At 39.5% G+C, this 16333-nt stretch overlaps 1 protein-coding gene across 1 annotated transcript; it reads right to left on the bottom strand.

Moving 5' to 3' along the window:
• Positions 1-1520: 1520 nt before the first annotated feature.
• On the bottom strand, positions 1521-4265 carry NR0B1 (nuclear receptor subfamily 0 group B member 1). The gene is made up of 2 exons (XM_027649563.1): positions 3418-4265; positions 1521-1910 (listed from the first exon to the last, which is right to left on the bottom strand). Exons 1-2 carry the CDS (start codon positions 3989-3991, stop codon positions 1666-1668), a joined length of 819 nt encoding a protein of 272 aa, XP_027505364.1. The 5' UTR covers positions 3992-4265; the 3' UTR covers positions 1521-1665.
• Between the last annotated feature and the right edge of the window lie 12068 nt (positions 4266-16333).

The following is a 16333-nucleotide window of genomic DNA, read 5'->3' as shown; positions in this document are numbered from 1 at the left end:
TCCTGCTGGCACACAACCCTACGCAGTTATGCAAGCACCAGAGCAGTGTGTATTTATGGACACCATAGCTTTTCAGGATGGGAACTGTGTTTCTTACTCTGTTTTGTTTGCTCACTGATGGCGTCCTAGTCCCTGAGGAGACTCTTATTGCCATGGCAATACAAATCTCAGTGATAAAATTTATGGATGAACTTGAACCTGTAGGAATAGAGGTCTGGCTACCTCTCTATCCATTTCTACTTCCCATAAGTTTTATCCAGGTAGGTACAAGCCAACAAGTGCCCCCCTGATCCTTACCTCAGCGTAGGAGTTGTGATTAGGCTTTGCGCAAGGTGGCAGCAAAAGAAAGCTCTTCATACTTGTTCCTTTTCCCTGCACACCCCCTATCAGGGAGAGTTACTGCTTCAACTTTATTAATTGTGTTTTAAAAGACACCTGTTGCTAATGGTAAATATATGTGTGAACAATACAGAGAGTTACTGATATTGTTTACTTTGGGAACACCGTCACACTTCATTATTTACCAATATTCACCAGGGAAAAGGCTAGAAAGTTGCATGCAAAGAAGGGAAAAGCAACAAATTCCCCTTAAATCACTGATTTTCCCTTTCTGATTTTATTTTTAAAATAGGATTTTTTTTTTTTTTTCAGAAAAATCACAACTGCTTCAGGAGAAAGGAGCAAGTCCAACACAAGAAAAACAAAAGAAAGTGTCAAGCTCAATGCTTAATTAAGATATCTTCATGTTAGCTGACAAATTTTGATGGATGTACCAGTGTTACACTATGTTTCAGCATAATAGTTTCATTTTTCCGTGGGAATAAGTAGTCTGAAGAATCCGACTATGGAAATCCCAGCTAGCAGTTATCTACATGAAAAGCAAAGAGAAGTGCAGAGTCCACCCTACTTGTTCTCTGAATGCTAATAAGCATTTGCTGTTCGGATACTTTTAGAGGCATTTTTGTTTGTTTGTTACTTTGGGGAGCAGAGTTATTTTATTCTCCTGGATCCCAATGTGTGTTGAATAGAATATTTTACCACACATATTAAAGCTGATGAAGCTACTTTAAGGTTCGTTAAGCCTCAAAATATTCTTAATGCATCTTCCCCATGTCAAAGAAAACCCTAGGTGAGTAGGGTTTTCATAGACTTCAACTCTGTTAAAGTCAATAGAAGTAGCTCACTGACAGTAAGCCTTTGATAGAGCCATTATTTGAACTGTGAGTAGAATGGTTGCTATAGTATCTTATTCTAATATTACTGAAATATGTAAAGTAAATGGCTTGCTCATTCCCATTTTCTGACTGCCAATTATGCTTAAAATGTAAACCTAGACTTATTTGGAAAAAGCAGGGATTACTCACCTTGAAAGTAAAATATAGTAAGTGTGTTCATTGTTCAGAGACATGGTAAAAGAAAAGAATAACCATTTGACTTTGGATATGAACATTCTCCACAACCTTAAAGCTTGTTTTGATGATTGTAATCTTATTCCAAAAGCACTGTTTAATAAAAATTCATTTCAGATCTTGAAGAATATTTTATTATGGAATACAAAAATACTATCTATGTAAAAACAATAAGTTAGTTTATTTACAATACTTTACACTATTCTGCTCTAGGGCTTCCTTTGCACTGGACTTACTTTCATTATTTTACATGTCTTTATAATTTTGCACAAAGCATTTCCAAAAGCATGTCATCCATGTTCACCGCTCCAATGATGGGCCTGAAGAATAATTCAGCCATCACATCAGCATTAATAGATCTTAACAAAGATAAAACAACATTCAGCTTGGCAAATCTGGCTTCATCACCTCTGTGAATGAGTCTGACATGTTCATTTAGAGCTTGTTGTGCTTCCCTCTGCAGTCCTTCAATGTACTGTGTACACTGCAGTCCAGGTAGATCTGAAAAGAACAATAAATTATTTTGTTTATATATGTTCTCTTTCTAAAACAACATTAAGAGCTCATAGATTGTAATCATCACTCAAGGAAAGAAGTAAATTAAATTGCCACAGGACTTTTTTTATGCAGAATAAACATATTAAATTTTATTGGGCAGAACAAAGTCTTATTGTGCTGGTATTCAGGACCCTTAATGCTCTTCTTCACTAGACAAATATGATGTTTGTAAACATTCACCTAAGTGTTAAACAAATCAGTTGATAAAAACTTTGACTGAAGAACGTTTTCCAAAACAATGTTAGAGTGGGCTAGACAATAAAAATAACTTTTTTAAGTTGTTCACTTCTACAAAAATATGTCACATTTAAGGCTTCCTTCCACATTCTCATTTAAGGTTTCCTTTGATAACTGTTTCTGCTCCAGTTTACAAGTGGCAAGAAGTACTGACTCCAACACATGACAGAAAGTTGTCCAGTGAACCACAGTAAGGTTACTAAAAGAAAGAGGCTACAGAATTAAGGTTGTTTGTGACCACAGAATCATCAAGGCTGGAAAAGACCTCCAAGACCATTAAGTCCAAACATTATCCTTACAGTGCCAGGTCCACCACTAAAACCATGTCCCTGAGCACCACATCTACACATTTTTTGAACACTTTTGGGTACAGTGATTCAACCACTTCCCTGAGCAGCCTGGTCCAACGCTTGATCACCCTTCTAGGAAAGATTTTTTTTTCCTACCAGAATAATGTTTCTATCTTTTTTTATTAAACCAGCTTCAGAATTTGACTTGTGTAACGTTTGCTTCACCATTGTAACTTTTTCTCTCTTATTTGTATGGAAAGCAGAGCTACATGAGTAGTATGATAAATGCAAACACTATACAAACTTAACCATCAGTAACTAACAGTTTGACAGTGGGAGCGGAGGAAGATTCCTGTCCCACTTTCACAGGGTACTGCCATGCTTGGGAAATGCTGGATCCATCCAGCCAGCTACCTTTAAGGTGAGTCACCCACATGATAATAAGCCTTTGGTTGAGCATAGGTGTGGTATATCGAAGTGTCCACAAAGAGAGATGGTAAACAAGTTCTACACACAAAGCCAAAACAGCACTTCGTTGCTGAAGCCCTGAACCCTCTCTTGCTCTCCAGGGAGCGCAGAACTCCCGGGCACAGCACGGGCAGACCCGCGACCCTCTGGCGGGCGTGGGGGGTTTACACGCTCCCGCAGAGCGGAAGCTCTGAAACCAACAGGGAGCCACTGCTGACTCCCAACTTTCCCTAAGCGACCGACCGGGTTCTCTTTGTTCTGTGGAAGGAGCCAGCCCTCGGGATACCAGACCTGGCCGCCACCGGCCACCCTCCCTGTTTGACAGCCGGGGTCCTAAGGAGGGAGCAGAGGGTGAAACCCTGCTCCTCGTCCCTCTCCTCCACCACCTCTTTTCCCCAAGGAAAAGCCCCGCTTCACTGGGTATACTGGCGGGCTGTCCCCGCCCTGCCACTCACCCGGGTTGAAGAGCACCGTACCCTTGAGGTAAGCGTACTCTTTGGTGCTGATGTCCAGGCTCCAGCACTTGGCCAAGAAGCCCTTGATGGCCTGGATCTCTCCGGCCGAGGGCAAGTGCGGGCCGTGGTGCTGCCGGCCCGGCGGCGGTGCGGGTACCCGCGGCGGGGGCTGCTCTCCGTGCCGCCGGGCCGTGAGGATGCGCTGCAGCATGCTGGGCTCCGCGCTCTCCACCGTCTCCAGGGGCACCCGGTCCTGCGCCAGCCCCAGCAGCAGCAGGGGCGCCCAGCAGCTGCGGACCAGCAGCAGCTGCTCCTCCAGCGGCAGCTCCTGGAAGCAGGGCACGTTCTGGACGAAGCGCAGCGTCTTCACCAGCACGGCCGAGGCCGCCTTGCAAACCACCTGCGGGCTCCGCAGGGCCACCCGCCGCCTCGACCCGCAGGGGCAGCCGCGGGGAGCCTGTCCCGTCGGCGCCGCCCGCTCCTGGCGCTCCTGGCTCCGTAGGATGCTGTAGAGGATGCTGCTGTGCCGCCTGCCCTCCGCGCAGCAGCGGCAGCAGCGCTCCATGCACGCCATGGCACCCCCGGGTCCGGCGCCCGTGGGCCGGGTTGAGTCGCTGGAGAGGCTCGGCGGGGCTGTCCCAGCCTCCCGGTCCCGCCGGCAGACGCGTACTGCTCGCCCTCTGCCCGGCTCTTAACTTATTTATAGCCGGCGATGTGTGTGTGTCTGTGTGCGTGTGTGCAGCCGCAGGCGCTGTGCCGACGGTTCAAAGGGGCAGACACACTCTTTACTGGCTTGGAAAAGAGGGAGGGGGTGGGGGGAATGGAAAAAAGAAAACCCTCCTCCTCCTCCTTTCCTGAGACAGCGATACCCGGAGGGAGCCGGCCGCCCCTGCCCAGAGGCTGAGGCGTCTTGTGCGGCAAAACGCCCCCTCCTCACTCCTTTCTCCGGGCCCCGGAGCGGTTGGTGTTATCCCGGGATGGTTCGAGCGAGGCAGGGCAGGACGAGGCCGGCAGCTCCCGCTGATCTGTCGTTTTGCCACCGTAGGGAGCAGCTCTCGTCGCCGCGACTCCCGCGGGGCCCCATCTGGAAATGACAAGTACCCGAGAAGTCTGGGAGAGGACAGAGAAAGGTGGATTGGGGGTGGGAGAAGTGCTGAATAGGTCCAAATAATAAAATTCCCGCAGCAGGGGGAAAAGGTGACACCACTAATGATATCAAGGACTTTTGTGCATGCCTGCCCTTAGGAGCGATGCCTCGTATTCCAAATGAACTCCTTAGTGCTGCCAGGGAGGAGGGAGGAAAAGAGGATGTGCTCCTGCCCAAACCGGGTGCTCTGTAAGGGGTGCAAACAAGGCTCCATCACGGTGCCCTGAGGCTGACACTGCTGCAGCACCCACAGGGATCCCCCATGAAACCTCCTCCATTAATAATTCCCTTTCCTTGTTTTGCAACACAAGGTCCATCTTTCTGATCTCATTTTGTTCCATTCATCCCTTTATAACATTCCATTTTCCTTTCGGGCTCTGCTTGTCCATGACTCTTTCCTGTTAGCCTTAGATACCTATTCTTCTGAGACTCATCTCCTCCAAGTGGCATGTATACAAGAAAGCAAGGAAGTAATCCTTCCAGGCCTTGATGATTGCACAAGAGGCACGGGGGGAATGGTGATTGCCCAGATGTGGACTCTTGAATGAAAAATAAGCCCATTTATTTTCTCAGCTGGGCTAAGTAAAAGTGGGTGCGGCAGAGAGGAATAAATAATCGCTACAGAAGGTAAAGAGTTACTTCTGCCTGCTGCATATGGGCTAAAACAGAAACATTTTCTTTTTATGTGATCTGGAAGAATCTTGGCACAGATTTAGAGAAAGTAGCCAGTTGCAAGCAACCTTATGTACCTAGTCCATCAGTGTCTGCTACCAAGGGAGGTCTAAATCACCCCTGAAAAGCCACATTTTCTTTCAGTAAAGGTCTTCACAGGTTTTTTAAAGCAAATACTAGTGAGTGCTTTGGATTTTGTAGAAACAAAATAATTTTAGACTGGATCTCTTTTCCCTGCAAAGTCAGTCCTACCCTATCTGCTTACAAAGGTATAGAGTCATATAGTCATTTCCTACTAAGTGTTTCTTCACAATTCAGACTAGGAAGGAATATTCTTTATAAATGGCTCATACCTTTTGTAAGGCATTTTTCTATAAAGCTGTATAAAACTCTGCTGGGCTATCTGATGCAAGTAAACCTTCTGTTCCAAATGCAAGTTGTCCAAAATCTAGATTATTATACTTTTAGTTTTAACTATTAAATGCATTTTTTTTCCACAGACCCAAATACGATAAAGTTCTTTATTGGCTTTGCAGTAGCAAAGAACTGCTACAGTGCAGCAATTAAGTGACGCCTGCAGTTTGCAGACAGATCAGTTGGGTCCCTGGAGTAGAAAACAATGCTGTTCCATCAAATGTCCTTTAAGAAAAAAATGATGCTAAAATTCCAAAGCAAATTTATTAATATCAAATGTTAGCAATTTTTTCATTTGGATAACATCACTGGTAATGGGAAAACTCTCATTTATTTGTCTAGAATACTTCTTTCCCATCCCAGATTGTTTCCTGTTATATTCATCAGTGTTTTCTTGACATATCAGGATTTTAGATCGTTCCTTTTGGCCTTTTTAGTTATTTTCCTTCTTCTTAGTTTTTGGGGGTAGATGTCATCCACTAACTTCAGAGATAAATTTTGCTTAGTTTTAGAAAAAAAGCATCCCTAAACTTAGGTTTCTTCAGCAATACTCCTTCCATGAGGTACAGATTACAAGACTGACTGTGGAATCTAGATGTGGTTCTTATGAACTTTTAACTTTGAAAGTTTCTATGGGACAGCACAGTAAAGACCAGAATCATTACCTTTGCAGTTTTGACCTTGGACCCTAATTGTGGGAATGTTGTGCTTCTTATGGGAGGATCTACTTACACAGGTCCATGGACAAAGGCAATATTCAACATTTATTCCATGTCTACAATAGATTATTTTTTTTTTACTGATTTAGCAATATTAGTTGCAGGTGTTTAATTTTTCAAGGTATTTCTCTTTCAACAAAATCTGAAATGTAGATGCAATTCTACTGTCATGTAATGATTTTGCTGACTGTTCATTTTCTAAAACCAACTTATACAAAAAATCTTTGTCTTTGATAACTATATCAAAATATGTATTCCACACTGAAACTGAAACTTGATTTATTATGTAGTGTCAGAGATCACATGGCATAAGTACATTTAAGCATCCTTTCTCTCTTTTTAACTCTTAATGTATCCTAACTTACATAGCAGTTTCTTTTATTCAGGGTACATCATCTCTTTCTCAGCTAAAACATTAATAATATCCTATACATATTTACTGGTTTTTTCTTGTTGATATTTAGTAATCTGAACACTTCATTTACAGGTCTGAATTCTGCCTGTCAATAGCATTCAAGTTAAATTAAAATCAACAAAGCTTTCTATTCGCAACCAAAAAGAAAACAAAATCCCTCACAGACACCTAACTGATGGAAAACACATGAAAACACTTTTAGCATAAAGTTGAAGTTGTGCTGGAAGATGTAATGCTACATGAGAATTACCAAGCTCCTTGTGGTACAGTCACAAATAGGTTTACAAGCTTCCAGACAAAGGATTACTTGTTTGTGGCTTTTTTAGTTGTTTTTTGTTTTGTTTTGGGGTGGGTTTATTGTGTGTATGTGCTTGAGTTTTTTTTTATTTCAGACAAAAACCTTGGATATGAAAGTGATACAGTGCAGTCTTGGCAGTCTCACTCTCTCATGTTACTCTTCAGTGTCTCTGTATCACTCATCTGGTAGCACATTTGGTCCTTGGCCAGAGGGCAAGACTTAAGTTTCAGAACAAGACCAAACAAGCATTTGTTTTTATGTCATCAGTTCTTTAGTGCACCATTAGCTTGAGAGAAACCTTTTTTCTTGTGGAGAATTTGAAGCTGAAATCCTCTAAATACATAATATTCCTTTTAGTGCAAGTACTGAAAAATAAAATTTGATTTTAAGATCAGATGTAAAACTGGGGCTCAATTTGGTGATTAGCACACAAGAAGTTAATTTTTCCTCTGCCAAAAAAAAAAAAAAGAAAAAGAAAAAAAAAAAGAAAATGTGGAATGTTGTCATAAGGATACGACTAGCAAGATGTCCTTTGTAAAAATAAATACCTTGTTAAAACAAGGCTTTAAAATTTAAGTATATTGCTGTTTTTCATGTGTTTCTCAGTGTGACTATCCATTTCTTAGATTGATCACCATTCACAGTTCCCCAATTTTACTGGGGTGTTTACTTTAAAACATGTGGGGTTTAAGGGAAAAGTAGCACCATATTCTACCTATATGCTTCACCATGTACTCCTGATGTCACTATTGCCTCTGTCCTGGATGGGTAATGGATTCTTTAGGAGGAATAATACTGAGAGCCAGTTGTGAAATGATGACCTGAATCACCAGGATTTTTGTAGCTTCCCTAAGGCTGTGATTTGACAGTGTTACTGTATCCCATCCCCAGCTCACCTAACAGCATGTGTTTGTTCTGGATCAGGAGGAGCATATGGTCACATTTTTATAGAACTAGCCATACTATATAAAAAACAGTTTATCCCAGGTTTAGACCTTTCTACCAGCTGCTTGAAAGCAGGTGATGTCTAATCTGGTATAAACTGTAACAATGCAAAATCAGCAAAGGCTTAAACAAATCTCAACCTGCAAGGGAATTTTGTTGTTGTTGTCAGATTAGTTCTTTGCATAATATGGTCATTGCATTTTGGATACAGAAATAGTAATCCCAAATTTCAATTTATTTTTATTGGACCATGCACTTCACTGTCATATTTCCACTGGCAGATGGCAAATTTAAGGAGGCTTTCACATATCCCAGACCTTTTTTTCTTGTAACCCTATGCTAGTTCTCCTTAGCTACTGCAACCAGATTTTGAGGGAGGCAAAATTAGGGAAAGATAAGCAACACCGTAAACTTTTTACAGTGAAAGACACTCAGTTGCTTCCCATTAAAAAGATTAATTGATCTTTGGGCTTTGTGAAAAGCTATGGGTCTCAGTAATCCAAAACTGTACATTTAGGTAAGCTCTTGGAGTTGGCTGTTTCAGTGTTTAGCTATAGTAATAGTTTATTTTTTGATCCAAAGGGATTTCATGGGGCTTCCAAACATCTGTCAGCGTGGCATACTTAAGGGTGCAGTCCTGTAAGACTTCCTGAGCTAATCTAGCAGCTCACTGGAGTTTAAAGAGGTGAATTCCACTTTATTTTTGTAATAACCATTACAAGAAAAATAGTAGAGAGATTAAATACCTGGAAATGTGCTCTCCTTGCTTTATTTTACCTGGTGATACTTTTGAAGTTTTTGCCCAGCCTGAGAAGTTGGAGCACTTGTGATATGGCAGAATCCTGCTGACTAAGTCAGCAAAAAAATAACACATCAAGGGGAAAACATGTCATTTTCAGCCAGTTTACTGAGCTGAACTCATTCAAATAGGGTTAAAATGAGTGCCAGAGAAGGTGGAAAGGGATGGCATGACCTCTTTTCCAGGAGTGGGAGGAGATTGGGGAAAATGCAGGACCACTGCTGCAAGCCAGTGTTCCACTCAGACACTGTGTGGAACTACTCCCTTGGGAAGGTAAAATCCTAAAGCTTGAGAGTAAAAAAAAATTGGGGTAGGAGAGAGAGGAATTGTAGCAAGCTTTGCTTTCAAATTATTTTTTAAAATACCATATGAACCTGATCTGTACTCTTGCTAATGACACTTGAATAAGGGAATTGTGTTATAAAATATTAGTGTAGAAATATCTTTCAATTACCTTGAAGAATACATTACTGATCTAGAATAACAGATGAGTAACAGGCAAAAAGCTGACAAATTAAGCTTTTTAAGATACTGTTCAAGGTTGTGGCTTAAAGAATAAAACACATTGTAGCTTTACAGTGACAATTGGTTACTTTGTATCCATTACACTAATTTTTAAGTTGACATTTCTGTGTGTTATTGAAGCTAGTTGGGTGAGACTGACAAGTTCACAAACACACTTTCATTTGTGAGTAATATCATAGGATATACATTCAAATAGCCTTATAATTTAACATACATTTTATCTGAATGTCTATGTGAAGGTTTTTAAAATTTATGCATCTTTCCATAGGTTTTAATTCAGACATATTTTACCCACGTTGGATATTTTAAAATACTGTCCTCTGGTGAATAAACGATATAATTTCTCATTAGTTCAAGTTCATGTTATGGTATTAAAAATGTATTTTTTTAATTTTTTTTACTATTCCTCAAACATGAGTTTGAAAGGCACATATATGATTTATAGATTCACCCTAAAATCTGTATCTCAAATATTTATGGTCTTCAAGCAACTTCTGAAGTTCTTTGGTAGCATTCTTTGCTTCAATCACCATTCACCAAGTTTCTGAATCTACACACATTCTGTAGTTAACAGGGGAATCATTTGGCATTCTGTTCTGCTGGCAGATGAGGCAGACTATGTCTTCAGTTTTGTTGAAATAATCAGGTTATCTTACCCTTTTTAAAGAAAGGATTTTTCTAACCTAGATCTTTTCAACAAAAGTGGATTAGGGAGTGACCCAGCAGTTATACTGGTATACCTCGTGTACCTGCAGTCATTGATAGCCCAAAGTACAGTGGGAAGTGCTAACATCTTAATCTCTCTGAGCTGCAGCCAGACAGCATCCTTGGCTGGTCTGCCATTCAGACTTTAGGGCTGGCTGGGATCAGCTCCCCTTTCTGACTTCCTAAGGGCACTGTTAAACACTAGAGCTGTTGATAACTGAAGTACAGATTCTACTCATCTCTGTGCCTCTGCAGGAAACCATTCAATCTCAGTTTGGAAATTCAGTCCAAGACATAAAACCCACCAGTCCACTGGTTGTTTATCCGGGTTTTTACTGTATAAAATCAGCACTACTTTCCAGATTCAGCTTATAACTTCTAGACTCCTTTTTCTAGTAATTTAAGAACACAGGAGTAACCCTTTTCAAAACTAATGGTTTTTTTTAAAAAAAAAAAAAGTAAAACAGATTTTAGGTTATAAACAGTTTTCAAGCTAACACTTTGAATGTTTGTTTTTTTCTCTTAAGACCTACTCCACTGATTTTTTTTTTTTTTTTTTTTTGTACCATTGCACAAAATTTTTAGCATCCTTTGAATTGTGGACATCAGAACTGCACAGAAGATTCCACTTATGCTGTCTTCCTCAGTGCCAGAGAGAGATAATAACTCCCCAGTTCACATTCAGCACTCTAGGCCTCCTACATTAAAGCATCATTAGCCTTTTTGAGGCATTATTACTCATTTTAGACTGCTTCTCTGCTGCGACTTCCTGAATATTTTCTGATCTTCTTTCCATAGCAGAGTGGTTTATTAACAGAGGTAGGATGCCTTTCTTGTTTCAGTTTTGCATTTGGCTGCATTAGAATGCATTCCACGTAAACAGCTCCAGCAATCCAAGGGGCTGGCTTTTCTGGCCTTTGATTATTTCTCTTGATCACCACTAGGCATCATCATCCACAAATGCCTAGGCATCCTTTGAGTCAGAGATGGGAATATTTTTCTCAGTAAGTATGTTCTGTCCATTCTAATTTTAAAATTTTTTAAGTCCGTTATTGGCATTGCATAGTGCTGCTGTATGTCATGTCACTCAGAAAAATGCCTTACCATAAATCTAAAGAAAGTTGTATCTGACAGGTTACTTTTAGCTGGACCAAGACAGAGTGGTATATTGGAGAGTACTGTTATAAAAATGCATTTAGGCTTTATTTATTTATTATAAAATTTATTTAGGCTTCTCGTAATTGAAAAGTTTCATGTAACGCTTTGTGTTAGAAAAATGTACACAATATTTTATGATTTAAAAAAAATAAAAAAACCAGAGAAAACTAAAAAAAAAAGAAGAAATAGCGGGAGTTTGAATCTTCTGACACTTCACATGCCTACAGACTTGAGTGGGGTTGTATTTTTTTGGTCCACTTCTTGAGACATTCTAAAACCTCTAAATACTGGGGTAGTAACACTGAAATCAATAATACAAATGTCACTGAAAAACTCACACAAACCAAGGATCATATGCTATTTCAGAGTTAGTTGTTCAATAAGAACATAATGGGCAATCAATTTGATAATGTTTAGATTGTTCTGCCATGAATACTAATCAAGCAATAAAGTAATTGCTTTTGGAACTAGAAATTAGTGTTTCCATGAGAGGATACCATTTACATTATGTTAACTTTTGGATAACTCATTTTATGTCCTTTTTTTTTTATTATTCATTTAGAAGCAAAGAAGAAAAAGAGCCTACAGCATTGATGTACATACATATAAGTTCCTCAATTAATTTTGGTTCAGGGAACTGAAATTAAAATAAAATGTTCTTGTGGTTTAATAATCTTTTTTATGTTATTGCTTGGTTTTACATTCCTTCTATAGTTAGTGATTATGAAAGGTTTATGGGTTCTTCAGTGACCATGACAAAGAGAAGATAGAGACACTGAATGCTCAATTAAAAGAGGAGGAAGTTTGTTTGTCTTTACTGAATCATCTCTGGAGTGGGTTTTTTCTGAATATCCAGGAAAGTGGGAAGCATTCAATAGAAAATTATGGGCAAAAAATTGTTGGTCTCTAATGTGGTTTTAGTTCAGAGGGGTGAGGTACAGTGAAGCACGTGTGTGTTGCTGCTGGGTGAGAGGTACCCGTGGTGGATGAGAAATGTGTGAATGAACAAAAGGTCACTGCAGAGAAGGATGAAAGGCACTGCCACTGCATGGTGATGGAGTAGCCATAAGATGTACATGCAAGAGGTAGGTAGGGCAGGTAGAGCAAAATCTTAGCTTAGAATACAGAAGAGCTTGAAAGGGATGGAGACCTTTTAAGAACAGATAGAACCGAGTAACTGGTCCCGTAGAAATAGGAAAGATTGGTAAATATATTTCCCTTTATTCTCCTTTCTGGTAACCTGTTGTTAGTGAGTTGATTTCTTTGGGTTTGGGAACAGGATAGGGGGTTGGATTTTGGGAAGGAAGGCATCCTCTTTTTCTCCCTGCAATCCATGCAAATCATACTTCACATAGATCTCTCTTTCTGGGGAAATTTCACCAGAATGCAGCTATTTTGTTATTTCAATACTTTCTCTACCATCTCAAGACATGCCTTTGTAGGTTTTGTCTTTGAAAATTTGGTTACCGTAGAAGAGGCAGATTGGGAATTCCTTCTTTCATCATTTATCTTTCTTATTAGCGTGTGCCATGAAGAGGGTCCATGTCAGAAGGAAAAAAACCCACAATGTCATAATTGACACTTCTTTATATCTTTTTTTTGCATCTAGAAACATACTCAGTTTACATCTTCCACTTTTTTCAAGGACAAGTTTTATCTGTGCACCTGTAGCACACTAAATTACATCATTACCTGGACTTTTAATATTAGAATTGCAGTAGTTCTGAGAAATGAGGAAGTTGCTGATTGTAGATGTTAATATCTAAAACTTTCGCCAATTACATGAGGGATAGTTTGAGTGAAAGTCATGTTTACTTTTAAGTATGACTTTTTACTTTTAATTAGCTATATTCTGACCTTACAATAATAGTTCCCACATAAAGCATAGAAAAATTAATCTGATATTTTGTAGCTTCTTTTTACTTCTCCTAAAGCAAACCTGTGTGCTTTCCTTTATCAAACTTGCAAGGGTTACGTTCTTTACTTACACAAATCCCAAAAGTTCCCTGGAGACCTTCTTTTCCTGTCTTCAGCTTTCTTCCCCTCCACCTCTAAATCTCTTGGTAGTTCATGTCTTTTAAAAGTTTTTATGTCTCAGCCATCCTGAATCTTTGCCAGTCTTTCCTGGTAAGGAGAGAGGGGTTCACTTGGAAGCAGGTCAGACTACAACTACAAATGTAGAAAGGAGAGAGAGAAAAATTACTTTATAACTGAAACCGAATGAGTTTGGTTTTTTCCAAGGTTTCTTACCAAAGGATATGAAGAGCCTGGTTCACTGCCATGGTAGATGTTGAACTCCATCCTGACTCATGGCATTCGTCTCTCATCACTGGAATTACATCAGTGTTAGGGCCTGTGTAAAATTATAATGCCTTGAACTGTTCAAAGGAAGTCCTCTAAGGTTTTATCCACCCCACAAAATTAAACAAGAGTAGTTTTATGAAGTCTAGAAAGAGCAGGAATGACATGATGGAAATTACAGTCACCATCCAAGTCCTCTAGGCTGTCAGCTATATCACGTTCATTCTTATGGTTAAATTAAAGCTACAGTGGCTTCACATCTTCATTTTGATGAGTAGACATATTCCTAATAACTTTGATTTGTTCCAAGTGGTAACTACAACTCCCTGATGTTATGAAGCAACATAAAAAGGAAATCCCATGTGTTCCCAGCATATGGTGTCTGTGCTATTCTTTGAGGCTGTAATTTGGGAAGGATGATACACTGCTAAGAGAAAATTAACCGTGTTTTCCCGAAACATTTAAAAGCTGAAGTGATGTTGCTGTAACACCATCATTTCCTGTTGCTGACACAGCTCATGGAGAAACAGTTTTAATAAAGTCATTACAGGGTCAATGGAAAATCTCTGTATATATCTGAAGTATTTTGTGTGATTTATGTTGGTCCATGGATATTCATTATGATGATATTCTTTCATGTTTCCATTGACAGGCAGAGCAATGTCACCGGTAATGTCCAAAATAAATTATATCATCATAAAGCTGGACCTTAAATGCAACAGAATTAAATTTAAGGTAACTGTTAAAGTCTGACAATTAAGGAAAGTTAAAGGACATATTTCAAGTAGTAAATTGCCCTGCTCTGGAAAAGTGTTGTCATGCAGTAGGCCTTGTGACACAGAAACAGACATATCATCTGTAATCTGTGCTGCGAGTGCAAGGGAGAGAAGGTAGTGAGACAGCCTGTTCTAAATTCTCTTACCTTGGCTGGTTTATAGGTTCTCTGTATCAATACACTCTTTTCAATGCCATATGTCTAGGAGCACTTCAGTTTTCTGTATTAGGTGTTTGCTGTTGTCTGTAGCTATCAAAAGATTCTTCAGTGAGGGTTCATGTGTAAGTACTTATGATTATCCCCAGCAATTGTGCAACCGGCCCCAGTGAAAATAAGGAATGCTCATGGATTTCTTGACAGAGTCTGCTTTTATATTTCCATTTATGTAGGATGATAACTAAGATTGAGATAAGAGTGCCATTGCGCTTAGGAAATCTGACCAGCAATAAGAGACTACCAACAGTTTGGCACAGGGATTATGACAAGTGACTGAAGAGGATCAAAACCAGAGAGGACAAGCAGCAAAGAGTGCAATTATTTGCCTGAGAACATTTATTAAATGAAAAACAGAATTGTGAAGCAAATCTACCAGTCTGTTTAGGCCAGCAATAAATTTTTCCCTAGGTTCAGTGAGGCCAAGGTTCTTCCTATGTATTGTGGCTTCCCTGATTTATCCTCCGTTCCCCACCAGGCCCAGCATATGCCCTAATTTTAAAATAGCACAGGCCATACTCAATATAGGGTGTTCATTTTGCTGAACATACAAAACCAAATTGGAAACTTGGTTCTATAATCAACTGAAACAGAGATCAGCCAATTTCCACATCAATGAAGCACTGGGAAATGTGAACGCTATTTACAAAGGTCTGAATCATGCTGGCTATTAAATGTTCTGGGTCAGAGTGCCATTTTCAGAGAAATAGTGGAAGTTAACAGAAAGGAAGTAGTCAGCATTTCTAATACCAATATTGGGAACATTTGTGTATTTGTCCACCATCGGTCATGTGCTGGAGACCTTTCCACCCAGTAAATACTTCCAGGGCAGATTAAATTCTGCAAAATTTCCAATTTCACTTTCCTTAATCTTCTTTGTTTCCTTGTATGGTGGATTCATGTAGGTATTCATGCTCTAAAGCCTGAGTTTTTCTCTGAAAATTCTCATGTAGGCATAACAGGGCCCCTAACTTCAGGATTCAGTCATATCTGTAGTAGTTATCTCCAAGACATAGAAGATACTGATTCAAATCTTTGTCACATTTCTTGAAAACATGCACTGTTTCTGGGGAATGGGGCCTGGAGAGAATAAAATATTCTTAGAAAAGCTGTATAGGAAAGCCTGTTCTTTCATAATCACCTAAAACCATCTGAGCGGTGTTTTAGTGATCTGTGTTAAATTGCTAAACTTAAATGAGAATAAGCAGGAAGAAGATTAAGTGAAAGAGAAGATAATTTTCCAATGTTGAAACCTATCATTGTGATGAAATTAAGAATATACTTAATATCCTGAAGGACACTATCTGGGGGGGAAAAAAAAAAAAAGCCAGTATTGTGACACTCCAACTTATTACACAAAATTTACATGCTATTATTTTAGATTTGACTGCTAAAAAAGAATGAAAGCTTCAGTGTTTTAATTCAGTGATTAAGAGTGGGTTAATGAAGACGGAGAGGCTTTATTTTCCCAGTTTAAAGCTGCGTGAAAGTCTTGTTGCATATCACACATCTACTGTCAGGGCATGTAAGAGCAATTTTTGTCAGTGAAACAGCACAGTTTAATAGTCCCATGATGAACAGAAAAAAAGGTATAAAACCAGTGAAACCTGGAGTTATGTATAGAGAAAACATTGCTCTTTGTTTTCGTAACTTTACATGTGTTTAGTTTCTTCATTGCAGACCAAGAGCCATGCAGAATGGAATGGAAACAGATAGCCAGAATAAAATCTGTAGAGTCAAAACATGTCTACAGTTCCTCAGTAGGTTTGCTGAATACTAAAGAATTTATTTATATGTAACAGAGTTTTGATTTTTTTTTTTAATTAAAAG

Source organism: Corapipo altera, unplaced genomic scaffold (genome assembly GCF_003945725.1).
Source record: "Corapipo altera isolate COAL_440 unplaced genomic scaffold, ASM394572v1 0, whole genome shotgun sequence".
NCBI lineage: Eukaryota > Metazoa > Chordata > Aves > Passeriformes > Pipridae > Corapipo > Corapipo altera.
The sequence above is the reverse complement of the archived record's forward strand: the minus strand, read 5'-3'. Positions and strand labels throughout refer to the sequence as shown.